Raw genomic sequence first — 27509 nt, 5'->3', positions numbered from 1 at the left:
CTCAAGCGTGCTTGCTTGGCGGTCCCCACAAGTGGTCCAAACCAGCACAGCCCGACGCGTGTCAACCGGTCGTTGTCTTGCGAGTAGCGGAGAGAGAACCGACGTAATCAATGGTCCCCTACACCTTTTTTTTCCCTCTCTCCTTTGTCACCGGTTCTGCCGGTCACTTAATCTAACGTGAAAACCGGCCACTGTCCACCGCCCCCAACCGGAAGCAGGTGGAACAGGTAGGGTAAAATTAGGTCAATCAACAATATTTTTGCTTACATGGGTCGTTAAATTTTATTTTATTTTATTTTATTTTATTTATGGGTTTGTTCGGTCACTCACGCCAGAGTAGATGACGTGGAGACCACGCTCCAAGACATGGGGGCTGACATTAACGAACTTCCACTGCCTCCTTCTAGTACACACTGTCTACTTTTATTATGGAATGGGAACTACTTTTACTAAACCCTTTTATTTTTCTTATCATTATTATTAACTTAATTTAATCTTAATTAATTATGTTGAATCCATGATTTTCCCTTAATAATTGCTTTTAACCTCCCCACGTGTTAGCTTTTCATTTCCTTTCATTATACAATCAACTTCTAATTAAAGCTCCCTCTAAAATAAAATAAAGTGGCTGGCAAAATCTAACCATATTTGCTAGTTGTAGGTTTGAGCTATAACAAATTGTATCAGAATTAGACACAGAGTGATGGGCTAGCAAGAACACTGAACTTCCAAGGTAGTAGATTCTGAGATTCCACGTTGGTTGAAGAGAAAGAACGAAACATGGTGAATACGTAACGAGCAAAAACAGTGGGTTTTGGTTTGAACTATTACAATTAGCTTCCAGTATTATAGATTTCATAGACAAAATTACAACAATAACTACAATTTAAAGCCAATTTGACCCTAGCTCGATCAACAATATGTATTTATTATCATTCCAAAGTCCAATAATTCGATCTCACACTTTATAGACGGCAATTATTAAATTTCTTTAAAAAATACACCAAAATTACAGGACATTTTTACCCACGAATGCGACTTTCATATAGACAACCTAATACATATATGTCCAACACAATTAAATAACTACCAATATGAATTAAAAACTAAAGGCTTTCATCAAACACATTTATTTTATTATAATCATACAACTTTATGTTAAATAAAGAATAACTATATGGTTTGATGGGTGTGACAAATTAAAGGGAGATTAAAAGCTTATAATAAAAATTAAATAAATTTAGGACTAAGGTTAACAAAGTTGGAATAAAAAGCAATGCACCCATTTGGAAAAAAAAGCAAACCAAGATTCCAATTTTCTAAATATAAATAAATAATTAATCCGTAGGTGGCTGTTGGGTATCTTCAAAACACGTAGTGCACACGATTATTTTACAACTATTAAATCCAACCCAAAAATCTTCCCTTTTTTTCAACCACTTTATTTATTTATTTATTTATATTTTTAGTATAGTTAAAATAATAATATAAAAAATCTTATTTTAATCAACGACCAGATGTTGCAGTGAGAAGCCGGGGAGGGTATTGTTTTATTTATTTATTTATTTATTGTATTTTAAAAAAAGTGACCGAAAGGAACAGTATGTCACGCGCTTTTCTCCATGGCCGTTCGGTTTTCTTCTCCTGTCTGAGCTAACATAACGATTTGTACCGCGGAGCTGCGACATGTACCACGCGCGAGTCTCACTTCCCACGCGCTCAAAATTCTCGATCCTCTCCGTTGAATTCAATCGTTTTATGCAACGTTGACGATTTTCCACCGTTGGATTCCCTTCCATTAACACGTGATTCCTATTGGACCACGTCAACAGTTTTTTTTTTCTCTTCTTTTGTTTAAATTAATGTCTTTTTTTATTGATTTAATATTTTCAAGTCAATGACCGTGAATTGCGATAATCCCGAAGAATAATTGTTTGGATTCAGTTATTTCTCAGTAAATTATTTCAGGGGAGAAATATTTTTCTCCTCACAATTAAAAAAAAAAAAACTATTTATTTATTTATAGATATAAAAATAATTACACATTTGATAATAATAATAAAATTTAATCCCATCCTCAAATAATATCTTTTAATTTTATAAATTATTCGGTTCGATATTAGCAATATAATTTAATCTTAAATTTTTAGACGGAAACTAGGACGTAAAATAGTGTGACCGCGACGAAGAGTGGTATCTCACCAATGGCTCGTGTACACTACGGATTTTTTATCTGAAATTGTTAAAAAATTATATTTATGATTATAATATTTTAAATTTATATGGGGAAGTAATTATAATATTATAAGATAGGGTGTGAGTTTGGTTAATAATTTTGTGAATAAGAAATTGTAGCTTCTCTCTCTTAAAGAACTCCGTCGGAGTCCTATAATGGTAATAGTAGAAGACTAGAAGTAGAACCTCATAATCATATCATCTTCTTTCTCTCTCTATCTTTCTTTCTCTCTCTTCTCTCCATCTCTGTGGGCTTCCATGGCGTATCACAATCACCTCTCACAGGACCTTCCCCTCCACTTTTCTGACCACCAACAACACCACCAAAATCAGCCTCTCTCTGATACCTCTCTGCGTACAATTCTGCCGGACCAACTTGCCGGCGGTCACTCCTCGCCGGACCCCAAGTCCCACCATCATCACCACCATCATCCGCTGCAGACAGCGCCGAATTGGCTCAACAACGCACTGCTTCGCAACCAAAACCCCCATTCTCACTACTCTACCGACACCGTCACCACAGCCGCCGCCGCAGCCGCCAATACCAATTTCCTCAACCTTCACACCACTGCATCCGATTCCACCGTCTCTCACTCCTCAAACCAATGGCTCTCCCGTCCGATCCTCCACCGAAACCATAGCGATGTCATCGACGATGTCACCGCCTCCGCCGGTGATGCCATGATCGGTGCCGCTACCGCCGCACTCTCTCACGATTCCGGTGAGATGAAGAACGACGCTAACAGCGGCGATGGAATGAACAAGAGCGAGGGTATGGTGATGGAACCAAGCGCCGGTGGAGAGGGGGTTTTGAATTGGCATAATGCTCGTTACAAAGCCGAGATTCTCACTCATCCTCTTTACGAGCAGCTTCTCTCCGCTCATGTCGCTTGCCTTCGCATCGCAACACCCGTCGATCAATTACCGAGGATCGACGCCCAGCTCGCTCAATCTCAGAATGTCGTCGCTAAATACTCCGCTTTAACCCACACCGCTCCACCGCCCATGGTTGGTGATGACAAAGAGCTTGATCAATTCATGGTATATTCCTCCATAATCCTTTCCAATTTCTTCTTCTTCTTACCATATTTCCAAATCTGTTCCTATTGGATTTGCTATTTAGGGAGCTGAAATTTCATTGCTATTGCTGTCAATCTATATGAATGCTTTCCTTTTCTCCCATCATCCAATGGTTTTCTTTCCTTCCTTTTTTCCAGAAATTGTTCAATCTTTCTGGCTTGCTTCAGTTAATTGGGTAATGAAATGCTATGTGTTTGTAGGTAATTTGAGTTGGGTATTGGATATTGAGCAGTTCTTTGTTTCTTAAATTAATGGCTTCATCATTTCACTTGTGGGTAGACATTTTATGTATTTGCTTGCAAATTTTAGTACTGCCATAATTAGTAAGCCAAGATATGGTAATAATAAATAAACTAGAATCTGCGTTTAATTGTGCTTCCAGGCTTTTTAGTTTTTACAACGTATGGACAAATTTTCAAGACAATTATATATATATATCTTCATGTCGGTTGTCACTTGGTCTATTTTCTTTCAGTCGTACAGTCCTGCTGTTTGGGTCGAGAAAATTTATGTTGTTTGCAGTGCAGCTGAGAAAAGGCTGCCCTGTCTGGTTTCTGGACTCTCTTGGAATGAAACAGTCGCCATAGATTTTGTCTTTCAATCTGTTCTCATCTACTGATATTGATTTATTGACATGTATTTGGACATTTAAACGACTGAGAATTGGGACAAAGGGTACTGTAGATGTGATGTAAGCTTAAATGGTTCTTATTTTGTTTTCAACCATATTAAAGCCATTTTCTGAGCTGTTCTTGTTTATGGATGAAATTTCAAAGTTTTGTTATGGTTTTGAAGCTTCTAAAAGCGTTTTAAATACATAAAAAGTCATATTAAAGGAATAATTTTACCTGGAATTCTGCTGCGAAGTTTGCTGTACACTCTGCATCCCTCTTTTTTTCTTTTGATTTTTCTTTCAATGGTCGGAATGTAAATCTTAGTGTTTTCTATGTGGTCGTGTTGCAGACGCATTATGTTCTTTTGCTTTGTTCATTCAAAGAACAACTCCAACAGCATGTTCGTGTCCATGCAATGGAAGCTGTAATGGCTTGCTGGGACATTGAGCAGTCCCTTCAAAGCTTAACAGGTATTGTTGTAGCCTTGTGTGCTGATCTTTCTGACCAATTGTGTTCTGTTATTATATTCATGGAACGATCAAAAAGAAGGGCCCAATAGCCCATCAGTGAGAGGAAAGCAAATGTGTCAAAAAGTCCTTTAGAGTTTTTGATTCTCCAAGCATTGAGGAAGCTTGTCTCAAGGGATATTTTGTATATGTAAAACTAGTCTAAAGTCGATTTCGGTTTTATTTTTAAAATTCGGCTAAAATTTTAAATATTTGAAAAAATGAAAACTATAGTTCAGAAATTACGAGAAAACAAACTGGAGCACGTATTTTGCATTTTTCTTTGAAGTTGGGTAGAAAGTGATCATATTAAGAACAAAGTTGCATCCTTTTTGCTATACCAGGAGTTTCACCCGGTGAAGGTACAGGAGCCACGATGTCGGACGACGAAGACGACCAGGTCGACAGTGATGCAAATTTATTTGATGGGAGTCTAGAGGGTCCAGACACTATGGGATTTGGCCCTCTTATTCCCACAGAAAGTGAGAGGTCCTTGATGGAGAGGGTCAGGCAAGAGCTGAAGCATGAGCTAAAATCGGTAATGGATGTAACATTTGCAGTGTTTTTTGTTTTATAATGGACATGTTCTGTCACTGAAGCTTTTTCCGACAGGGTTACAAGGAGAAAATTGTGGATATAAGGGAAGAAATTTTGAGAAAGAGGAGAGCTGGAAAACTCCCTGGTGACACCACCTCTGTCCTCAAACAATGGTGGCAATCACATTCAAAGTGGCCTTATCCTACGGTAAGTTGGGGGTTTTGGCCTAATGCTATTACTTAAAAGTCATTTTCAATTATTCACTTATTTGATATCTACAAGACCCAGAAATGAAACATGAAACATTAACAATGGCTAGAGTCAGCTTTCCCATCCGTTGGAAATTCTACGTCGATTGGAGAGGGAATCGAATCATTCCTTACGTGGATGTGAAAACCTATTCACATGAGTTTTAAAAATCTTAAGTGAAAGCTCCAACTAGGACAATATCAAACATCTCACTATCAAACGAGTTTTAAAAATCTTGAAGGGAAGCCCGAAAGGAAATGTCCAAAGAGGACAATATCAAACCTCTCTCTAGCAGACCTCTCTAGCAGACCTGTTTTAAAAACTTTGAACGGAAGCTCGGAAGGGAAAGCCCAAAGAAGACAATATCAACCCTCTCCTTAGCAGACCCGTTTTAAAAACCGTACGGGGGAAGCTCGAAAGGGAAAACCTAAAGAGGACAATATCAAACTTTCTCCTCAAGGGAATGTCCAAAGAAGACTAACCTCTCCCTAGTAGGCCCGTTTTAAAAATTTTGAGGCGAAACCTGAAAGAGAAAGCCCAAAGAGGATAATATCAAACCTCTTCCTGGTAGATCCATTTTAAAAAACTTGAGGGAAGCCCGAAAGAGAAAGCCCAAAGAATACAATTTCAAACCTCTCCTTAATAGATCCATTTTAAAAAACTTGAGGGGAAGCCCGAAGGAGAAAGTCCAAAGAAGACAATATCAAACAATCTCCTTAGCAAACCCGTTTTAAAAATTTTGAGCCGAAGTTCGAAAGGGAAAGCCACAAGAGGACGATATCAAATCTCTCATTATTAGATGGGTTTTAAAAACCTTGAGTGGAATTCGAAAAGGAGAGGACAATATTACTAGTAGTGGGCTTTGACTGTTACACAATTGCATCGATTCATCTTTACTCTTTTTCCTTATGTCACGTCATCTTTCCGTTAGTACTAATAAAACATTCCTTAGAGGATGATGATAATGTAACGTTATCTTAAACTTAATAATAATATAAGACAGATCTCAAAGCTGGTCGAAACTTTAATCCTTCTTTGGATCATGATCATGACCAGGAGGAAGACAAGGCAAGGTTAGTGCAAGAAACTGGTCTGCAGCTGAAACAGATAAACAATTGGTTCATCAACCAAAGGAAGCGAAACTGGCACAACAATCCTTCAAGTTCTACCAACTTGAAAAGCAAACGCAAAAGGTATAATATAATATAAACTCCTTCAAAAGACATGTCTGTCTGTTCGTGTGCTGATTTTCTTTATAGTTGACCTTAATTTGAAAGAAGTAATGCAGGTGAAAACAGCAGCGACCGTTTCAAATGACTTGTTTCCAACAAAATCATGTTCTCAACACTTTGCTGCAGCAGCATATAAACCCCATACTGATTATTTTACGAGAATTGAAGGTATTCATTTTAAGCTTGCAAAACGAACGTACGTAGTTATTGCTTTGACCAAAGAAGTTAGGGATGAGAAAACGGGACGAGGACAGGGATGGGGATGGGGATGGAGGAATATATGCTGTGTCGCGGGGGCACACGTAAAGATCGAAAACGTGCTTTCGACTTAAAAATATGAAGAATGTGTTAAGGGTTTTTTATGATATGATTAGAAGTTGATATTAGGAGTATATTAGTGGAAATGAATTGGATACTCCACATGGAATGGAGTTGTGATTTTTGTTTAAGCTTCTTCATGTATGTGAATAAGATGGGTGTACAGTTTTAATAATCTGTGCATTGTTTCCTTGCAATATATAATACATCATAGCTCCCTTTTTTATGATCCTTTTAATTTATTTGATTTTGTTGATGTCGAGTAGAAATATGAATAATTCCTTAAATGATATAATCAGGTTGTGGCGTTCGGGGAGAGGAGTGGATGAGGTTGGGTCGAGTTTTTTAACCCACCCGACCCTTGGTTTGGTTTGGAGTTCATAATTTCACTCCATGGAGTGTGATATGAATAATCCCTTGCATACTATAATCAGGTAGAGGCATTTGGGGAGAGGAGCGGGTGAGGTTGTGTCGAGTTTCTTTTAACCCACCCGACAATAGAAGCACATAACAATTTAAGTTCTAGCCAACAAATTTGAATTCAAGTTTATCGAAATCAAACAAGATGAGATAATCAGCAAACTTTGTTCATTTTCTTCTAATAGAATGAGTAATTATCGAGCTTTAGATATTTGTACATTTTGCTCGACGAAAAACGCCATATCAAATTACCGTATACGGTTACGATCAATGGATAGAGACTCTGGAGAATCTCAATCCCGTCGCTTCAAAATCGAAAGAGATTTATGCCAATCGCTACAACTCATTTTGCCGCCATAAATCTCTGGGAAGCCGGCGGCGACGGTGGCAATCTGGAAGCGAAATCCCTAATTGGATACTCATCATCGTCGCGAACCTGTTCGTCCTCGAAATTAAGGGCATAGCTCGAAGGATCGTAACGGAAATCAGTTGAGTGATGGTACCGTCGGCAACTCCTGCCGATCCTAGCGACGAGATTCCGGCAAAGTCCTCGGAGCTTGGGGAGCTCTGGCGCCATTGATTTGAGAGATTATTTGAGTGCTTTTAGAGAGAGAGAGAGAGAGAGAGAGATGAGTGAGAACTGAGAAGTGATGAAGTTGGGTGCGAAATGGAAGAGATATATATAGAGATTTGTGGGAAGAAGAAGAAGAATGAAAAGACGGATAAGACGGAAGAGAGCATTGCGGCTGTTTGGCTGTCAAAAGTGGGTTAGGAAGGAGCGGGGAAAGCGTGTGACCTACGTGGCATCCGCTTATCAACATAAAATTTTGAAAATCATTCTATAATAAAATAAATAAAATTATTTATTAACTTTTAACTTTTATGTCGCAGTAATTTTTGTGGGTAAATCCCCGTGAAAAATAATAACCTTTCTGTAATTTGTGATATAGCTCTATCTCGGAATTAAGGCCTCTCTTTTTCTTTGACCAACAAGTCATTAACTAAGCAATTTAATCTTCATCTACCTTAACCCTCCTCCGTCATAATTATTTGTAAGTCTTTTTATTTTTTTTAATAATATATTAAATTTAAATTTTTGAATAGATTTTTAAAAATATTATTAAAAATAGACATCGAGATGAAACGAGACCTATATAGTTATAACGCTCCAATAAACCGATTTAAGTGTCATAGGCATAAGCATTTTCATTGGAAGCCTACAAATGCAATGCATCAATGCTTTAGAATTGGACTATTTTGGCCTTTTGACATTGAAGGAAGGTATTTAGAGATCTCTGCAGAATGTTCCAATCCGAGCTCGACACGCGTCACCTTTTGTCTTTAAATAATTTTATATTTTTCTCTGTAGTGCACGTGACCAACAACCACCCGCCGACCATTTGTGTTTGAACGCCAAGTTCCCGTTCCCACTTGTATTAAATAAAGGATTTATAGAATATAACCAAACCTTCCACGTAGTTTAAGTAGTAAAGGTAAGGAATAATATTCTTTATTTTATAAACGTTATAAAATTTATGTCTTCCGAGTAAATAAGTGACATATGAATGAAAGTGATACTGGAGATAAGGCAGTTGAAGTTATTGTCTATATCAATGATGTGTATCTTACTACTTACCGTGAGCTTAACCATAGAAACTCCAAAGTTAAGTGTGTTTTTGTTCGAGCAATTTATTGTATTCATGCTTAAATGACCCGTGGTAGTTTGTACGAAGAGTAGTATTCACTCTTAAAAGCAACAAGCAGTTAACATGGTCATGTTGTAGCAGAATATCAACGAGGGCTATGTGGTGCCAAATTTGAATTCCAAGCAGATAATGTGGTATAGTCATTGAGAATGTTAGAGTTATGCAATGTTGAATATTGATTCCAAATTATGATTTGATTCTTGAACATAGGGCATTTAGCGTTAAATAAAAATATCGAGCAAAATCCTGACATGAAATGGTGAAGTGTTCTCCTCTCCAGTGGATATAATATCTCACAATTCACTCATTGGGTGTTAAGTGTCCTTGTTAACACACCGTCATGTGTCTGACTCTGATACCATTTGTAATACCTCAAGGTCACCGTTAGTAGATATTGTCCGCTTTGACTTGTTACATATATCATCAACCTTACGGTTTCAATACGTTTTTAGTTTTTTTTTTTTTTTTGGCATTAATATGAATAAATATCTTCAGCCAACTGTTAGTTGAGGCTTTCATAGGTGTATTCAAGACCGACGGTTGATATACAGTTTGTTAATAGTTGATTAACTAATCATATAAGAGTATTAAATAAATTAATGAATAAAAAAGGAAGCCTGTTAATGCTTGAAAGGTTCATGAATCCAATTTAATACACTTGGAGTGTGACAAATACTCCCTTTTTTGAGTATTCAAATTTGATAGATTTTTTATTTAAATTTAGTGGTTCAAATTTTATCCTATTTCTTATTTTAAAAAAATATAATTTTTAAGACATGAACAATAAAGTCTATTGTAATAGTCCAAACTCATCGCTTACAGATATTATTCTACTATGTAGATGTTTCCACACCCTTATAAGGAATATTTCGTTTTTTTCTCCAACTAATGTGAGATCTTACAATCCACCCCATTGGGGCCCCAACGTTCACACCTTTCAATCTCTAGCAGATATTATTCATTTTGTAACAGCTCAAACTCACAGAGATATTGTCTTTTTTATAATTTTTCTTTTGGATTTCCTTCTAGAATTTTTATAATACCAAGAGATTTTCACACAGATTTTATAACTAATAGATTCTTAAACTTTAAAAATACCTGCAATTTAAAAAATCAATATTTTTGGGTTTTGCTTTTCGCCTAAAGGCTCATTTTTCGATTTTATTAATGGTTAAAATGAATTGTGTCAGCCGAAAAAATTGAAATTTCCATTCGGGTCGGGTCGGGTTTCAAAGTTTCGATTTGTGCTGTTTGGTTGTGCACTCATGCTCTAATCCCCGACCACGCGGTCGTCTCGATTATGTTGGGCCCAAATAAATCATGAAAACGGTTAATGGGCCGGCTCAACTATAAATAGGTGGCCTTTGCTACAGTATTCACCTTTTGGGGCTTCGGAATTGAAGGCGGGAGCCCTCTCGAAGCATCCATTTCTGGAAGCCATAACCTCAAACAAGCATCATCAGAGAGAAGCCGCGAAACCGAAGGCAAGAAAAGGCTTACGAATCATCTTCGCTATTCGGTTTTTCAACTTCATTCTCCAGTTTCGAGTCCTTCGCTTTCATGGTGAATATCTTCCTCTCCTTTTTTCACGATCTCAATATTGCTTTTCTTAGTATTCTCATTGTACGCATATTTGTTTCTGTTTTACTATTTTTTGTAGGAGTTACAGCAGGAGCAAACTCCGTCGGTATCCATAGAAGATTGCTTGAAGCTCTTGAAAGGAGAGAAGGACGAGCAGCGTCTCGTTGGCCTTTTCTTGGTTACTAAAATTTGCAAGGTGGATGATATTGCCTCGCTTACTAGAGTTTACAATGCGGTTGGAGCGAAATTTCTTGATCGGCTTCTGAGAACTGGTATGTTTTTTTTTTTTTTGAACACTTCGCGATCACTGGAAACTTATTAGTTGAACTAGAACAGTTCGAGAAGTACATTCTCGGTGTTTATGTATGTACTCTGAAAATGTGTTTAAACTTCTAGGCATGGGCAAAGGAACTGTTAGTGGACCTGGAGAGGAAAATCGCGATGCGTATTTGCAGCTTTCAGTTAGGATTCTGGTTGCGTTTTGTCACGTTCCTGATATTGCTGCTTCAGAAGAGATGATCTCGAAGATTCCACTGCTACTGGAAATCTTATCCAACCAGTGCGTCCGCTATCCGTTAACTTTTTATTTCTTACATTTCTACATCAATCAGTTGATTATCGATACGAATTAGAATGACGAGTTATCCTTTAATGGAACGAGATGACATTGAAGGAAAATATGTTTGTTCACTTGTATTCTTCTTACTCCTTTTATTATTGATGTTCTGTTGAGGAGATTTAGAGATTGATCTTAAAACATGACTTCAGATTTGCAGTACAAGTACTTACTCGACTATCTTTCAGATTGCACAATACATAAATTTATTCGTACTCCTAATTCATTCTTGAAATTTCTTGTGTTCTGAAGATTTAGATTCTTATCATTAAGAAAGAGTTAATTGCATCATGGACTGGATTTTCTAAATAACATTATGTTTTCTTTCTGTTCTAATATCTTTGGTCGATGTTTCTTTTGTTGTCTATGCAAGGTCAGGATCATCTGTTTTGGAGGAGTGTCTTGAATTTCTGTATCTGGTATCAACTACTTCTGACGCTGGTGTTACGGTTCTATATAAATCTGGAAGCCTGAAAATTATAGCTTCTTGGATGTCAAAGTTGGCAGATGGTAACATTTCTCATTGTTTGTCTAATCTCATTGATTACCTTGCTGTTGGTGGTTAATCTGAATCTTGCTGTGTTTTCAAATTATGGTCAGTAAATATCTCAGTATAAGCTTTTGTATGCAGGTTCCCATCCAATGAAGATTTTCATGCAACTTGTTCAATTGATCATTAGTAAGATTTCTCTGGACATCATCATCATCAACTGTTTGCCTGAACTAACTGATATTGTGAGTTAAATTTTATAAGATTGTTTTATTTACTATCTAATAGGACAACTCAATCGTTTTGGTTCGTTTCGACCATATATTCTTATAGGGAGACCAAGAATTCTACTTCCCACCATAATTGAGTAAATGCTATCAAATCAGGTTGTTGATATTGCGAGGCTATTTGGAGTGTCCCACGATGCTATGAAGTTTGAAGCACTTCACCTGCTTTCTGCCATCCTGTCCTCAAATTTGGTAGGCAATTAATGGTGCCATCAGGAAATATTACTTTAGTAATTTTTTGCAAGTGTTAGGATGTTTTTTCCTCTGTAAAAGGCTGCGTACTGCCTAGTCTTGACTAATGCATCAATTGTAGGTTAATTTATCCAGTTAGACATTCTTTTTTAGTTTTAATTATCCTTCACTGCTTACAGAATTTTCAGTCTTGTTAGTTCTTGGATCTGTCATAATCACAGTTATTGTTTAGCTGATGCATTGTATGTTTTGCCAATGATGTTTCATTGTCAGACACCACTTTATGATGCCCTTCGTCAAGTGCCTTCCGATGTTTGGTCAAAACACATGCGTAATGGAGTTTCAGCTATTCTTCATAACCGTACAGGTATCTTGAGCTGCATTTTCTTCAAAGCTGAACATTATCCTTTCTTTTCCATTTTCTGGCAATCAACATGTAGCTGTATTTTTTCCCTCCATGTTACCGTTAATCAATTTGGCTCTAAAATACCATATTATCAGTATTCTACTTGGCTTGATTATAATGTGTTTGACATATAGTCAAATTACTGGGTGTTGTGCTTGTTGATTATTTTTGGTGTTTACAATCTACAAGTTTATTTTAGTGGAAGGCACAAGAAAGGTTTGATTGATTATGAAAGCAGCAATCTTATGTTAGTAGACTGGTGAAACTTGGTTTGCGAGTTGGTGGCAAAGAAGGAGACATTAAGGATAGTTGAAAGGATACTTGCACTTTAGCCCTCTTCTATCTTCTTTTGGGCGTGAAGATAAAATGAAGTATATGTTAGGGCTCGAATGCAGTATATGTTGGAAAGCCTCTCATTTTCCTTTAAAAGAAAGCTGATTCCGTTGGGTTTATTTAGATAATCATACATATTCAAATTTATATGGTGAGATTATTCTTTTTCTATCGATTGAGATTTAGATGTTCATTTGATCTTGCAATGGAAAAGTGAAAAATTAGAGGAAAACGTTTCAAGTATATTCTCTTTACTTTAGTTATCCTCGTAGTCACTAGTGCACAAGAATCTGTTCGACACTTAACTTATTGAATCTCTTGCTTTGCTGTCCAATATTCAGCGCCTGCCGAAAAGCTTCAGGCTCTTAGTTTGGCCGAGTCTATGGTATATATTAGAGGAGAAGGTTGGCTGATAGGCGAAATAGAATTACCTGATGTTCAAGATGCTATTCCATCTGACAGGTATTTAGCGATTGCTACCAGTAATGTTGCTTTATTAACTTCTCATTATATTTTTCATTTTTCTCTTCCATCTTGATCTCAGGTGTCTAATACTTGTCTTGGAGCAGTCAAGAGTTGAGATTGCTGTGATGCTGAATGAACTGGCCTATGCAAAGTATGAAGCTTCCAAGAATTCTTCCTTGAAGGAGGATATCATTGTAAAGCAGCGGAATGTAGCAACTGCCTTCTCTTTGGTGGAAAAGATAATTAAGTTAGTATCAAATGTCGGTGAAGATCAAGGTGGATAACTCATTTGATGTCAATTATTTGCTAAGTTTTGCATTTCGTTTATTGACATTGAGATTTATAGGCCCCAAATTACAAAATTTTATGAATGTAAGCATGTGAAAAATAGGGGGACATGTGAAGGGTAGTTTTTTTTTTCATTGTTTTTGCATGGGGCCCGGTAGTTAGAGTAAGGGCCATGATGGGGCAGGATGATATAGGGCAGTGGCATCCTTTTGCTGAGGTTTTCCTTATTCCGTAGGCATTCTCCATGTTTCTAATTGTAGGTTTAAGAGTCTATCCCATTTAGCTTACTTGATAGAATCACTCGGATAGTTAATTAATTCTGATGATAAATGCTTAGTTAGATGAAATCGATGACTTACCCTACCAACGATATGAATTGGCTTTTTATATTTGGTTAAAATTTAACAGTTTCCAATTTTAGATTATTCTCGAGTAAATTCAGATTTTGTACAATTTGGATACCGTAAAAGCATCGAAGTGGTTTGCTCTAGTAAAAGGGAAATTTGAATTCATCTTAATAGAATTACATAAAATTTGAAGAAGGTTGATGAAGCATTGAGTCTTGGACATATATGTTGCTTCTTGTGTTTGTGAAGTAGTTGGTCTTTCTGTGACATTTCAGGGGCACACATGGTAGGATTATTAACTTTTCAATATTGCTACTGCTTTTTTTGGCTTGATTAGTCTTGTTTGAATGTTGACCTTCGGCCAATATATTCAGCAATGCCGAGTTATTGCCCTTTTAATTATTTCATACTCAAATAATATCTTGAATACCTGGTTGAAATTATTTGTAGGGGATCTTATCGATGAAAACACACTGATGAAAGTGTTTAGAGGACTAAATGAGACTACTGGTGTTGTGCTAGAATATTTGCAAGATGCAAAGGTAATTATGGGAATCTCATAGCTGCGGTAAGATATGGCGTTACTGTTCCTTATCTAGAATTTTGATTTATGATTCTACAGGAGCATGGACAAAGAAAAGGAGATGATATTTTAGCATCGGTACGGGTTATTGGGAGGTAAGATATTCAATATTAATATTAAATCCTTTGGTGAGACGGCTGCCAAGTTTTATAGTAGTTGTCAAATTTAAAACAACAGAACGCAGTTTGAAAGAACTATTCTATCATTCTTAAAGTATATGTTTTTTTAAATACAGTGAAACACTCCTTATCTGTTCTTTTATGAATATGTACTTTGTTAGAAGCTTAGAATTAGAATTTTGAACAATTAATATTGTGGTTTGCATATTTTTCGATTCTAGATATAAACATCATAAGAACGTGAAATGTCTTCAATGTCCTGTGCCTTTGCAGTGAATTGCTTGATAATTGAGGAGTATCTAGGTGTATACTTTATAACAATGAACGATATTCCTTTACAAGGACTATCAAAATACATTAAACGTGAAGTTTCTTCATTCAGTTAGTATAACGTGTTTGTGAAATGTGCGAATCACGCTTCCTTCATGCACGGATAGTGTTTGACGGTCTGGGGTACTCTGATTTTTGGAACAGTGGATCGTTTATGATTTGGTCTCTCTAAACTAGACTAGAGTTCTATGTTTACTTAGATTGCCTCTGGTCAACATTATTCTTTCTCATTCCAGCTTTCTCGCACAAACCCCCGATGCATGGACGGAAAAAGTTAAGGAGCTCTTGGACTATATGCTCTCTGTTGAAGGAGAAGATGAACAGAGGTTTGTCAGCTCCCAGTTATTGACAATATGGTATATTCATTATACATTTATGAAATACCTGATTTTGTTTTGATATTTACAACGGACAGCCCCTTCAACTCTGTGTGCTTCTTGCTTCCCATGCTATGTCAAATAACAATGAACGTTGAAGGATGTAAAACTTTGGTTTCTTCTGGAGGTCTTGCAGCTGTAAGTAATTGCAATCTCGAATTTACTTATATATAAATGGCCTTGTGGACGCTTCATCATACACTGAAGCGTTCTACGTTCTTAATCATTGAGCATTTGGGTTTGCATTCAGGTTGTGAAATGCCTTATAAATTTGATTCACAAGCACGGTGGATGGGTTGACAATGATGGATCCATCTTCTTGGCTTGTGATACCATCTTGAATGTGCTTCTGAAGGTATTCATCTAGTCATCTACAAGAGTATAAAGTTGTGTTGGTTAGTTTATTGCTAAGGTGTACTTGTACTTCTTCGTTGTAGAAAGAGCTAGCTGGACTTCTATGTGGGGAATCATCTTTTGTTCACCTTTTGGAAGCAATTGCAAATTCAACTGGTATGTGTATGTTTCTTTGTATCACACCTCAGTTTATTATCAAATTCTTGACTTTTTTTTAATTTAAATTGTTCATCATGGTTGTAGAGGATGCCCATGAGCCATCTGTTATAATGATGGCTGCCAGCATATGTGCCTTAGTATTTGATTACACGTCAGAGAATGCTCTTCTTAGCAATCCGAATTTTGCTGATAAATCTCTCGATAAGCTATGCCGACTCTTTTCAAGAATCTTCGCTTTATCCCAACAGGTACGTTCTTCAGAAAAATTTTCTTTTTCTTTCCCTCTCTATTTAATAGATTTATATATTAAATTAGTTATTGTTTATAATAAGAATATTGGTTTTTACAATTCTAGCTTTGTCCAATGAATCCGTTTATTCTGAATCACGGCTCTTAAATATTAGGCCTATTCTGAATCCGTTTATGTGGATTGCAGCAGAGCATGAACGATGATGAAAGGGCACAAATGGATCTTTACGAGATTATCGCGGCAGGTTTGTGCATACTCATACGTAAATTATATCACTCCTTTTTTTGGTAATTTCATACACAACTATAATATTTAAAATAAATAAGTATTGTGTACTTTTGCATCATTCTTAACAAGGCTGTCTGTCTAGAAAAGAAAGTTGTATATATGTTTAAAAGTAGAATGATGAGGGTTATTTGGAACCGTTGAAAAAGGCGATTAAATTTTATGGGCAGGATATTCTCGATGGGGAGATAGGTTCCCGCGAGTTCGAAAGGCAATCGTGATTGCACCATTGTGATTATCGGTAATGAATAAATAAGAAAATCCTGTAATTGCTTTTTTGGCCACTTTTTAATTAGGTTTTTCCTGTTTGTTGCCTTTATTTTTTTTGGATTACAGATGTAATCAGGAAAAGAAGGATATCACCAGCCCCTCCTTTCTGCACGCCGTTAATTGGAGTAAGTGTAGCCTGCACCACAAGTGAAGTTTAATTTTATGGTGTTGATAATGTAGACAAATTTTAAATATTATTAAAAAGGGAGAAATTTAAGACTTTGATGTATTTTAAAAAGAAGTTAGAGAATCAGGATAAAAGTAGGGAGAAATAGACATTTAAAGTCTCAACTCCAATTAAAAATTAGTTAGCCTAAAAGATGCACATATTATAAAGAAGAAATTTTGGAGGTACAAATATAGAGACATTTGAGGCGAGGAATTTTTTTTAGTACTCGCATCCATTCATTTCTTACATAATTTGGCACATTATTTAGAACTTTTGAGAACATTCTTTTTTATCCTAGGTAACTGTTGTAAAAAAATTTATTGGTTTTGAAAAGAGAGAAAAAACAGTGATTTTTTTATTATATTTGGAGTTTATAGAACATTTGGAGTTTAGTATGTAGTCATAAAACTATAATATAACGTAGTAGTCACATTGATCATAGGTAAGTTAGATTCAATGTGAGATTTGGAAAACATAATTATTTTTTAGTCGAATGCTTACCAAAAACATTTTGTTAAAAAAAGAATTCCAAAATCTTTCTTAAAAGGATGTGAACCTTACCAGAGGTAATAGGAAAGTTGCGTCCACCAAGGCCGGCGGGTTAGTAGTATTCACATAAGGAAATGTACCAGAAGCTTATTTTATAGTGTATTCCAAATGTTTCGCAACAGTTATTCAAATTTTGCTTGCATGTATCTATCCTTCTATTTGCAATTTTAAATTAAAAAAAAGTTTGGTAAGTTAAATTAAAGTTGAGTTTAAATTTTTGTTTTTTTTAATTGTGTCTAATAAAACTTTAATGTTTAAAAGTGTCTAATAAATTCTATTATATGTTTTTGTAGGGCCTTTGATGTATACTGATTTATATTGTAATTCTGTTGTCTTTAAGAAAATGTTGAATACTTCAATTAACCATCTATCTAAAAATACTTATTTGACAAGTTTAAAAATTTAGGAACCAAAACAAAAACTATGGAAAAATAATAGTTGTGAAGTATTCACACAAGGAAATATACCTTTAACACGAATGTTGAATGAACCGAGCAATCTGGTAGCATCAAAATTTGGTTCAGAAAAAGTCCATGATATATTCCTGCAGCTGCGGTAAAAGAAATACATGGTTTAAAATGAATAAGTAAACTTCGGCTTTCAAGCTTTGGCATTAGAATATAATTTTGGGTTGTGTTCGTAGTTCTAATATTGACGGTTTATCCAGTTTGAACACTCATTATTGAGTTTCCTCATTTTTTCTTTTCTTCGAGTAACAATCAAACTGGACTAACTGCCACTATTAGAACTTCGCACACAACCGACAATAAAATTCTAATGGCAAAAGTTGACAGTTGAAGTTTACCCGATTTCATGACATTAATACGAATCGACGATCATGAGGCACGTTACATTTTTGTTTGCCTGTTCAAAAGACCTTCAAGGTTGAAGTAGAAGCCACTCTTCATAATGACTTCGTGTTTGAGGAGTCCAAAGTAGAGAATTGAGACCTGCACCAGTCACACTTGAATCAGCCAGTTCATGTTCTAAATTATTGACATAAACAGAACCACATGCAACATCAAACACATTGTGCATATTCGTTTTGCTCAATGAATACCTGTTCTTTTATTCCGGAAAGGTAACAAGTATATTGATAACGGATGATCTATAACAGTAATGCGTTCGGAAACAGAAGCTTTGTCCATCTCAAAAGCTCACTTGATTTCTTAAAGTTGTTTGGCTTATTAATGCTCTGGTCTTTTCTCTACCTCCATAACCACAGCGAGCAAAAGCCTGAACCAAAGAGCAACTTTGAGTGGCCTAGTAATATAAAATCATGCATGCCAACATAATTGGTCTGTGTAAGCAAATATTTGCGTTGTTTCAAGAACCGACAGACAAATTAGTGCTCAACCGATGGAGCTGGTCCACAGGTTGAAAAAGGGTGTCTTAAAATGTTCAAAAAAAAAGTTCTGGCAGTGGATGCACTGGGTTCTAGACGACAGTAAAACACAAGATAACGATCGTTCTCTTGAAATTCGGAAGAAAGAACCAGAACCAATGTTTGTACCAAATATCCTTATAAACAATCTTGATCTGAGTTTTAAAAAAATGTAGCATGTATGAACCTGAAGTTTGAAGACGATAGTAAACAACTAAAATTTAGAGAGTATTCATATATTTTTTTAAATATAATATATAAAAATAAACGTGCTGCAAAATTAGAAAATTAAAATTTAATAAAAAAAAATTGCACTTCTCTCATTTTGAAATGAAGCTCGATGAGGTCATTTAAGCCTCTACTACCAAACAAAGAACTTGTAATGAAAACTAAGCTGAAACAAAAGATAACATATAAAATAACAATTATTTGAGGGGACTGCAGCCAGGCGAAAACTTAAAAATAATGGAAATGTCTTGATGATTGGAATCGGAGCAAGGATCAGGTAAGGGGTACTCTAGAGTAGAATAGGATAATTTCCAACAAACCAAACATTAAACTTGTTAAAGAATCAGCTAAGGTAAACTAATAATATATTCTCTTGAAGTTGAAGGAGGGCACGTACCTCTATGTGGATCCGCCGCTGGTACACGGACATGGAAGGCGGGTATCACCTCCGTCCATCTAAAAGGGCATATAAGAATACCTTGCAATCCAAATTGAAGAGAGAAGAGAGTAATATAAGAAATCCGCATTTTACGTGCACCAACGGGAGGTTATATGCTGCAGTGCAAAGGTACTAATAACTATTTTTTTAACCTATATAAATCTCAAGTCCTTATTTTTCAAGTTTAACAATAGATTAAATCGTTAATGATAATCGATGTCTTATTCATAATCTATACTTGGATGGACAAAAATGAATAGTAAAAATGAACAATACTCACTAACTACAGTTTGATTAGAAGAGAGTGATACAAAAAGCAGACAAAGAGAAGGGTGATTTTTTCCTTCTTTTAAAAAATATTAACTGTCAAAATCTAGAGGTGGTCGGGAAAAATACTACTAACTAGTAATACGTAAATATTATTCTTAAAAAACAAAAAACAAAAAAAGAGAATGTAAGACAAAACAAAACAGAAACTGGACAGGATGCAAGAGAAGGCTAGGGAAGCATTTAAAATTTGAAACATGAAAAGTGGTTAAAGTAAAACAAATTTCAACCAATCATCCAGTAGTATATTTGAATAGTTGTATGTTTTACTTGCAGCCAAATTGCAATATTTCAAAGACATGATCAATATTTCTTGCGTGCAGCCTAATTATTGATCTGAGTTTAGAAAAATTAACAAAAATCAAAGCAGAACCAAAGAGATCTAAAGTCAATTAAAACAGCGTGGACTGTAATTAGAAATGCACGACATCAAAACATGATAGCTCCCAACCATAAAAAAAAGACGCATATTGATAGTTCGGTAGATTCTCCATAGCTTTACACACAGCGAGCTAACTGCATGACCAAACAGGGTCAGATCAACGTAAAGCAGTCAGAGGGCAATAGAGGCATCCAAGCTCCAGTGCCACAACTAATTCACAGGGAGAAACTTCATACGAACAAGACACTACTCAAGACCTAAAGGAAAACACATTATCCATAAAACAAATACGAAGGAGCCTATCAATCATCATTCTCAGTCATGCACATTCTGGTATTACGGATTCGTCGATCCGGAACACAGTCCGAATCAAGAAGACGAAAATAGACGCCATAAATAGCGAGGAAGAAAAAACAAACGTGAACTTATATCAACTGCCGGAAACTCCGACACCGTAGAGGATCCTTCAACACTGTACTGCATATGACAACAATGTCTAACTAGAAAAGCATGCGAGTAGTAATCCATCACTTAAAACTTCTAAAACCATTCTTCCACCTCAGTAAAGCAAAACCTACCGATTCAAGCATCAAGCACCAAAAACAAACAAAAATATAGAGAAGAAGAAGCATTGAGAGTAGAACACAGTCAACAATTTTAGAAATTCCAAAAACGGATTCCTAAATGTAAAATGACATCGAATAGGTAGTCACATTCTGGTATTACAGATTCCTCGATCCGGAACACAGTCCTAATCAAGAAAACGAAAATAGACTCCATAAATAGCGAGGAAGAAAAAACAAACGAGAACCTATTTCAACCGCCGGAAACTCCGACACCGTAGAGGATCCTTCAACACTGTACTGTAAATGACAACAATGTCTAACTAGAAAAGCAATGCGAGTATCAAAAACAAACAAAAATATAGAGAAGAAGAAGAAGCATTGAGAGTAGAACACAATAAACAATTTCAGAAATTCCAAAAACGGATTCCTAAATGTAAAACGACATCGAATAGGTAATTACATAGATCGAGGATCGTATTCCAGCAATGTACACGAAGAAGAATCGTACCGCAAGCCGTAAGGCATCGATAAACCGCAGAGAAACAGAGAGAATCAGCGAACATTGATCGAGGATGATCCGAGCAAGTCTTTTCGAACAAGAATCAGTGATCACTTTCTTCGAGACGATGATAGATCGGGAAAGGTTTTTCCAAAGCGTTTGATTCGACAAGAGAAAAAGACGAAGGCGGAGCATATATGCAGCGTATAAAATAAAAACAGGGAAATGCTTTTGGCGCTCCCGCCAACAACCTAACACGTGTTGGGTTCTTATTGGTTTTTATGAAACTAACTTATGTGGGGCCCACTAAAAGACTGGTGTTTGGGTAATGGCCAACATTATCCCGTTCGAGTATAACAGGTAATCGCATCGATAGGGAAAATGACTCCCCGTGTCTTTTTTTTTCTTTTTTTTTTTTTATTTTATTTTGCAATTAAAAAATAGAAATTTGAACTTCCGCAATAATTAATTAATTGATCTTAAAATATAAGATTATAATATACAGATGTCAAATTTTGAAGATTCAAATTATAAAATTGATAGATTTGCTATAAATATCAGTAATATTTTAAGGGCTAATCGTAGAAGAAGATCTAACAAACATATATATATATATATATATATACTTATATAGAGAAAATTAAGAGAGGAATGTAACAAAAATAATTGGGTGTAATTCTATAATAATTCATCCCATCAATCTTCAAATTCCAAAACAATCAATTTGAGAATCACTATAACAACATAACCAAACAGCTCTTCAAAATTCACAACACAATAAATTCTCTCTATTCAATCTCATAAATCGAATTGAAAATGAATTTATTTTCTTCCTCCACCCTATAAAATCATTGATGAATAATGAATAAATCTATATAACTATATCTTTGTTCTTGAATCGCCAATCTTCTCTTGAATGAAAGAAAGAATCATAGTATAAACAAACTTACACTCTGACCAAGCAAACGACGAATTGAATTGAAACGGTAACGGCTGGTGTAAAATGCTGCAACCAGAAAAAGAAAGAACACAACATGAGTAAGTTTAATCGAAAGGAAAACACGAAACATGCTGTTGAAAGTTGCAAGGATCGAGTTTCGGAGAAACTGAGACGGCGTTCTTCGCTCTAAAACTCTGAAGGAGGTCCAAGAATTGAAGTTCATATAGATTGTATTATTAACTAGCTATCATATAAGAATAGAAGTTCTATAAGGTTAACTCGTATGGAAAGCTTATAACTAAGAGGCTCTTTTACCTTTTGTGTATGAGGGAAGCAGAACACCAGAAAAATTGATGCAAAAAGATCTGAAATTTTGCTTAAATGCCTCTAAAAAGAATGCCCCCATCCATCAACAACAAAACTCTCAAAAATGCTCCAAAGTGAAGTGAAGTTTAGGAGCCCGGCGTCGAAACAAAGGCTCGAGGCGGAAAGATGGAACACCAAACTGCCACCTTTTGGCGTCGTACATTTCGTTCCACGCCTGAACGATCTCGTCGATTTTGAAGACGAACCCTGCAAGATACTCTCCATTAATAACACAAAACATTGTGAAAAGAAAAGAAGTAAAGAGGCTGGCTAGTAGTTTACCTTCCAGTGCAGTTTCATTGGAACAATGATTCTTGATCATAACAGCAATATCTGTTTGGGAAGCACCTGCAAGTTCGAACTTCTCGACTGATACCTCCAAACATTCCTCCCATGTCGGAAGTTCGATCTTATACTCCACGACAGAACGCTCGTACAATAAGGTACCCCATAAAAGATATATCTGAGATCTCATGTTTGAAGCCAGCTCTGCAGCTTCATCAGCAGGAATCTCACTAAACAGGCTTTCCAATCCAATTTTTTTCAATTCAGATCTGTATTTTTCACTTTTGGAGAGACCATTCAGACGTTGTTCCTCCATTTCTTCCCACATCAACATGCCCTTCTCCATGCTGTCCTCAGCCTTGTTATAAAGCTGTAACACCTCCGACGAAAAGCTCGATAGCAAACCGATTTGGCTACCGCTAGCAATTGCATAATACCAGCAAAGCTTTGCTTGCTCAAACTGCTGCTGCCCAAGTGCAAGGAAACCTTCATAGAAATCTGGTTTTACACTAAGAGCTTCTTCGTATCTCATTTCAGCTTTCTTGTATTCTTTTCGTGCCCATTCATATGCGTCCTTAATCCGAAGAAGTAACGTTTCCCTCGAACCGTCTTCAGGGAAACAAACCTGCTTCCTTGCCCTGGACATGTGAACATTGCCCCAGTTTAAGAATGCCAGAGCTGCCATTTCTTGAAACTTTTCTGCAGCAATTTCAAAAAGCTCCTGTGCACTGTCTCCTGTTACGGTGTCCTCCATCGCTTCCGAGTACAGTTTCATGCCCAGCTCATGAAGATCCAAGTATGAATCGGCATCGACCCCAACATGGTTCTTGAACAATCGCGCAAACTGAACTATCCAATCCTCAACCGTAGTCATACCCCTTGTAACCTCTTTTTCATTCACCACCACTGTACTTCTTCTTTTATCAAGCTTTGGATGCCTCTCACCATTATCAATTTCCTTGTAGATGGGTTCCTGATCAGGACTAACCTCTGTAATATACAGTCTAAGTGAAGCCTGCAGCTGACATGATGATTCAACCAACCTCAACTCCTCTGTTGTGGTAATTGTAACAAAATCACCCTCTTGATCTCTGTACTTCACAAGAACACCCTTCAAGCTTGGAAATCTGTCTCGAACAATCTGGCTCACCAATTGCAGGCTGCAGTTTGTAGGTAACTGCGCCCATCTTATGTCTTCTCCAAATACCAACTTCACCGTCTTCGACACCGGTTTATCCTCGATCGGTTGAACGAACAATTTGTCTTCCTCAATGGTAACTTTTGTAACTTCCTTATCTTCAACTTGATCAACCTGTTCAACCTGTTCAACATGAACCAACTGATCAGCCTTCTCCTCCACAACCAGCTTATCATCTGTCTTTGCTTCAACTTTCTTATTCTTCTTCCTTAGTTTCTCTCTAACAACCTTTTGCAGACGCTCTGTGGGGCGCAGCTTCACGCTGGCCAGACCGATTTCTTTATCGTCGATATCGACGCCTTTTTCCTTCATTGTGTTCTTGACACTATCCAAAACCTCCAACGCAGAGAGATTGTTAGGCTCTAAGCTCAAAACGGTATTCACATCTTGCAATGCCAAATCAAACCGATTCAAAGCCTCGTAACACCTTGCTCTCTTCAGCAGCGCCTTGCTATACCTCGGATGAGCCTCCAACGCCAAATTGCACTCGTTAATCGCCCGCGGATACTCACCCAACCCTAACTGCATATAACAGGTAGCCATGTTGCTATGGAGATGAGCAACATCGATGTGATTTCTCGGCAAAAGCTTCAGAGCTTTCTCATATTTCAACATCGCGCCTTCATGATCTCGCTTCTGGAATAGCCGATTGCCTTCCTCCTTCAGCTCTTGAGACATGTTTATGAAGATCGCCGTGTCTTCATCGAACGCTTTCGTGTTCCGCTCGGACGGCCGAGCCGGCTTCGAATTAGCATTTCCAGGCTTCTCGCCAACATTTTCCTTCTTCTTTCCCGTAGGCTTCCCCATTGAAATAACTCAAAAAATCACAAAGTTATTGGTTCAATATTCAAATCAAATCCTCGCTCCTCTTCCTCTCTAATCCTCAAACCACAAAAAACTGCATCGAAATACGTGCCTGGAAATTTCAAATTAGTCGAATACAGAACACAAATCAAGAGCTTACAAACTGCAGAGAGCCAGAGAAAACAAGAAGAAAAGTTGAATTAAGAAATGGAAATCTCAATCAAACACGTCTCACAACTTCAAGATCGAAATTACGAAACTCATTCAAATCTTACATGACGAACAACAAATGCAAACGAAGAACCGTTCTATCAATCTGGCTTCCTCTCGACTGCTCCGGACTTGAAAATTCGGATTCGAAAACGAAACGAAATGGGAAATCAATTGGGGCCAATCGATATCCAATTGGTGAGCCGATAATTTCAGGAACAGTAGGGGAGAGGAGGAGGAAGCCAGCAAGGAAAGGACAAGAAAAGGAGCCTTTGAGAGAAAATGGCTATTCTTCTAGGGTTACGGGAATGTCAGGTCAACTTTTCAAATGATCCTGTCAATCCCAAATTGTCGTTCCGCGCGTATCGGAACTTTCCTTCTTCGTACACATAACTTACATGAACGCGCCAAAACACGCGCGCGTACAAACATACGTTGACTGACCCAATAAAATTGGAAATAAGAAAAATAAAATAAAATTAATACTATTTTCGTTTTTTAATTACATTTTTATTACTTATTGTAAATCTGAAAAATAGTTTTAAAATTAATTTATTATTATTTTTCAATAAATTCCATTCTTTATTAAATTTTTTCTTCCCATTTCATTAAATTATTTTCGAAATACTTATTAATTTTATTAGTAGTAAATTAAATAAATACAATAACTATTAAAATACAAAAAAATAAAATTTGACAACTAAATTACATATACCAAAAACCCAAAATATATTGATAAAATTATATTTTATTTTTATTTATTTATTAATTTATTAGTTATGGGGATAGATTATGCTTTATTTATTCCACATGTTAATTAAAAAATATATAATTATCTCTTCAATTTTTAATTAATCGTCAACGTAAAGTGTATATATTTATATTGGGTGGATAATCTAATTTCTAGAATTAAAATTTTAAATTTTAATACATTTTTTTAATAAAACATTAGGCCTTTTAATTTTTAAAACTTGATAAATTTAACTTTTTCTTAATATTAAAAACAGCTACATACACGGGTCGGGTTGGCCCATGATTGGAGTTTCCAACCTGGAACTACTCAACAAGTCAATCTTCTTTTACAATAAATAAATAAATAAATATATATATATATAAAGCAAATTATTACCTAAGTTATTGGTTAAATAATTGCTCAATGAACACAACATTTGTTTTTGTAACAATAAATAAATAAACTATTTTTAATTCAACAAATAAGAAGCATTTTATTGAATTTAATTTACACACTAATAAAAAAGTAGCTGATTTTGATTTAAGTATTGAATATCACCATTTTTCTTTAGCGAAAATATAATGATTCTTGAAAGATCATGAGTCGGGATTTTCCTTACTTTATGCTATGTTTTACAGTTGGTTTTTAAAAAGAATATAATTTAGTTAGAATAATATTTTATTCGCTTTATTATTTAATCATTTCATTTCATTTACTTTAAATAAATATTAAAATTAATTTTTGTAAAATAAAAATAATATTTATTATTTAAAGTAAGATATGATGCCTAGTAAATACGTGAATGAACCAAAACCATATATAGATAAAAGAACAATTAAGAGAGACTTAAAATAAATGAAAGTTAACTATGTCGTAGGAAATATAAGAAAATATAAAAGGGAAAATAAACGTTATTTTAAAATAATAATAAGTGTTTTTATATAATTTAAAATTTTGTGGTAGTTTAATGGCTGTCCCAAGACACGTGGGAGAATGGGAATAATATTTTATAATTTAAATGGAATAAGATCCTCATTTGCCGTAGCTTGTCTGCGCACTTATTAAGAGAATTTATTAATTTAAAGAATAATACAACTAAACATGTGACACTTTTTAATCTTAAACATTTAATTTTATAAATTTGTAATTAAAATTAAGATATTATAGTATTGCATATTTTGTCGACGTTTTTAAAAATCGCTTTAGATGTTCACAAGGCAAGATGAATTGACTCTCAATTTTTAAAAATTTCTTATTTATTTTTACGACAATCAAATTTCCTTTAAAATATGTTTCCCAATATGGACTCTCGAACAGACATATTCACCTCGCACGTAAAATCGACATCTCGTGTCTTGAAATAAATTAGCAAAAGTAATAAAATAACCAATAATTAGTTGTGGGCCAGAAATTGTTGGACCTAACGAATATAACATTCGGCCCAGCCCACGAATTAAATTAAATAAATATTATTTCTAATCCACTTTTTTCATATAATTTTAAAATAAATTTGGTTTAGGAGTTGGGTGACCTAATTTAATTATTTAATAATTAGAGTCGGTTTTCGTGAGTTATGGTAAAAAGAAAAGAGAAAAATAGACGTATTTAATTATTTACTCTTTTAAAAAAGCATTAAATTATTTAGAGGGGTTAGGTTCATCAGTTTTTTAAATATATCGTAATATTAAATGTATTAATTCTATAAATTGTGTATTTAATAGATTCTTTAATTTTTACTTTTGACTTATTTAAAGTATATGAAACTTAGACTTGAACTTATTAATTATAAAATTAAATTAAT

The 27509-nt window shown here is 35.5% G+C and overlaps 4 protein-coding genes across 12 annotated transcripts; 2 read left to right on the top strand and 2 right to left on the bottom strand.

Annotated features, from left to right (window-relative positions):
• The first annotated feature begins 2365 nt into the window (after positions 1–2365).
• Positions 2366–6997, top strand: LOC111476628 (homeobox protein knotted-1-like 3). Of its 3 annotated transcripts, none has more exons than XM_023120390.1 (6): positions 2366–3276; positions 4279–4399; positions 4780–4973; positions 5048–5179; positions 6278–6414; positions 6499–6997. In XM_023120390.1, exons 1-6 carry the CDS (start codon positions 2494–2496, stop codon positions 6536–6538), a joined length of 1407 nt encoding a protein of 468 aa, XP_022976158.1. In that variant the 5' UTR covers positions 2366–2493; the 3' UTR covers positions 6539–6997. The 3 variants fall into 3 exon arrangements, with proteins under 3 accessions (XP_022976158.1, XP_022976160.1, XP_022976159.1); XM_023120392.1 differs by having other exon boundaries at positions 2367–3276; positions 6510–6997; XM_023120391.1 differs by having other exon boundaries at positions 2367–3276; positions 6502–6997.
• Positions 6998–10302: 3305 nt separating this feature from the next.
• LOC111476614 (neurochondrin homolog) lies at positions 10303–17130 on the top strand. 3 transcript variants are annotated; one of them, XR_002717133.1, is made up of 19 exons: positions 10303–10460; positions 10558–10750; positions 10875–11037; positions 11468–11604; positions 11726–11829; positions 11971–12063; positions 12337–12430; positions 13144–13264; positions 13347–13543; positions 14353–14444; positions 14525–14580; positions 15171–15260; positions 15350–15449; positions 15562–15666; positions 15749–15821; positions 15909–16072; positions 16229–16318; positions 16530–16600; positions 16696–17130. XR_002717133.1 is itself a non-coding variant. In XM_023120366.1 (19 exons), exons 1-18 carry the CDS (start codon positions 10458–10460, stop codon positions 16592–16594), a joined length of 1905 nt encoding a protein of 634 aa, XP_022976134.1. In that variant the 5' UTR covers positions 10303–10457; the 3' UTR covers positions 16595–16600; positions 16696–17130. The 3 variants fall into 3 exon arrangements, 2 of the variants coding, with proteins under 2 accessions (XP_022976134.1, XP_022976133.1); XM_023120366.1 differs by having other exon boundaries at positions 16264–16318; XM_023120365.1 differs by having other exon boundaries at positions 10304–10460; positions 16261–16318.
• Positions 16621–21556, bottom strand: LOC111476677. Of its 3 annotated transcripts, XM_023120454.1 has the most exons (6): positions 21182–21556; positions 19357–19437; positions 18463–18583; positions 18200–18297; positions 17815–17897; positions 16621–16765 (listed from the first exon to the last, which is right to left on the bottom strand). In XM_023120454.1, the coding sequence occupies exons 3-6, from the start codon at positions 18493–18495 to the stop codon at positions 16746–16748; spliced, it is 234 nt and encodes a 77-aa protein (XP_022976222.1). In that variant the 5' UTR covers positions 18496–18583; positions 19357–19437; positions 21182–21556; the 3' UTR covers positions 16621–16745. The 3 variants fall into 3 exon arrangements, 1 of the variants encoding a protein (XP_022976222.1); XR_002717141.1 differs by having other exon boundaries at positions 18153–18583; XR_002717142.1 differs by lacking the exons at positions 16621–16765; positions 17815–17897 and having other exon boundaries at positions 18050–18297; positions 18408–18583.
• Positions 21557–21826: 270 nt separating this feature from the next.
• On the bottom strand, positions 21827–25274 carry LOC111476608 (protein PHOX1-like). Of its 3 annotated transcripts, none has more exons than XM_023120349.1 (4): positions 25041–25274; positions 22761–24928; positions 22428–22685; positions 21827–22178 (listed from the first exon to the last, which is right to left on the bottom strand). In XM_023120349.1, the coding sequence occupies exons 2-3, from the start codon at positions 24766–24768 to the stop codon at positions 22537–22539; spliced, it is 2157 nt and encodes a 718-aa protein (XP_022976117.1). In that variant the 5' UTR covers positions 24769–24928; positions 25041–25274; the 3' UTR covers positions 21827–22178; positions 22428–22536. The 3 variants fall into 3 exon arrangements, with proteins under 3 accessions (XP_022976117.1, XP_022976118.1, XP_022976119.1); XM_023120350.1 differs by having other exon boundaries at positions 22761–24877; XM_023120351.1 differs by lacking the exon at positions 21827–22178 and adding an exon at positions 22185–22356 and having other exon boundaries at positions 22392–22685; positions 22761–25274.
• Positions 25275–27509: the final 2235 nt, after the last annotated feature.

This window comes from Cucurbita maxima, unplaced genomic scaffold (assembly GCF_002738345.1).
Source record: "Cucurbita maxima cultivar Rimu unplaced genomic scaffold, Cmax_1.0 Cma_Scf00003, whole genome shotgun sequence".
Taxonomy (NCBI): Eukaryota; Viridiplantae; Streptophyta; class Magnoliopsida; order Cucurbitales; family Cucurbitaceae; genus Cucurbita; species Cucurbita maxima.
This window is presented reverse-complemented; position numbering and strand designations above follow the sequence as displayed.

Coding starts and splice junctions, on each gene's coding strand:
- LOC111476628 (XM_023120390.1), top strand. CDS start 2,494: ATGGCGTATCACAATCACCTCTCACAGGACCTTCCCCTCCACTTTTCT. Junction 4,400..4,779: donor GTCCCTTCAAAGCTTAACAG/GTATTGTTGTAG, acceptor TTGCTATACCAG/GAGTTTCACCCGGTGAAGGT. Junction 4,974..5,047: donor TGAAGCATGAGCTAAAATCG/GTAATGGATGTA, acceptor TTTTTCCGACAG/GGTTACAAGGAGAAAATTGT.
- LOC111476614 (XM_023120365.1), top strand. Junction 11,605..11,725: donor GATGTCAAAGTTGGCAGATG/GTAACATTTCTC, acceptor TTTTGTATGCAG/GTTCCCATCCAATGAAGATT. Junction 15,822..15,908: donor AGCAATTGCAAATTCAACTG/GTATGTGTATGT, acceptor TCATGGTTGTAG/AGGATGCCCATGAGCCATCT.
- LOC111476677 (XM_023120454.1), bottom strand. CDS start 18,495: ATGGACAAAGCTTCTGTTTCCGAACGCATTACT. Junction 18,298..18,462: donor CTGTTTCCGAACGCATTACT/GTTATAGATCAT, acceptor TGACTGGTGCAG/GTCTCAATTCTCTACTTTGG. Junction 17,898..18,199: donor TTGAACAGGCAAACAAAAAT/GTAACGTGCCTC, acceptor CTTTTACCGCAG/CTGCAGGAATATATCATGGA.
- LOC111476608 (XM_023120349.1), bottom strand. CDS start 24,768: ATGGGGAAGCCTACGGGAAAGAAGAAGGAAAATGTTGGCGAGAAGCCT. Junction 22,686..22,760: donor CAATGAAACTGCACTGGAAG/GTAAACTACTAG, acceptor AGTATCTTGCAG/GGTTCGTCTTCAAAATCGAC.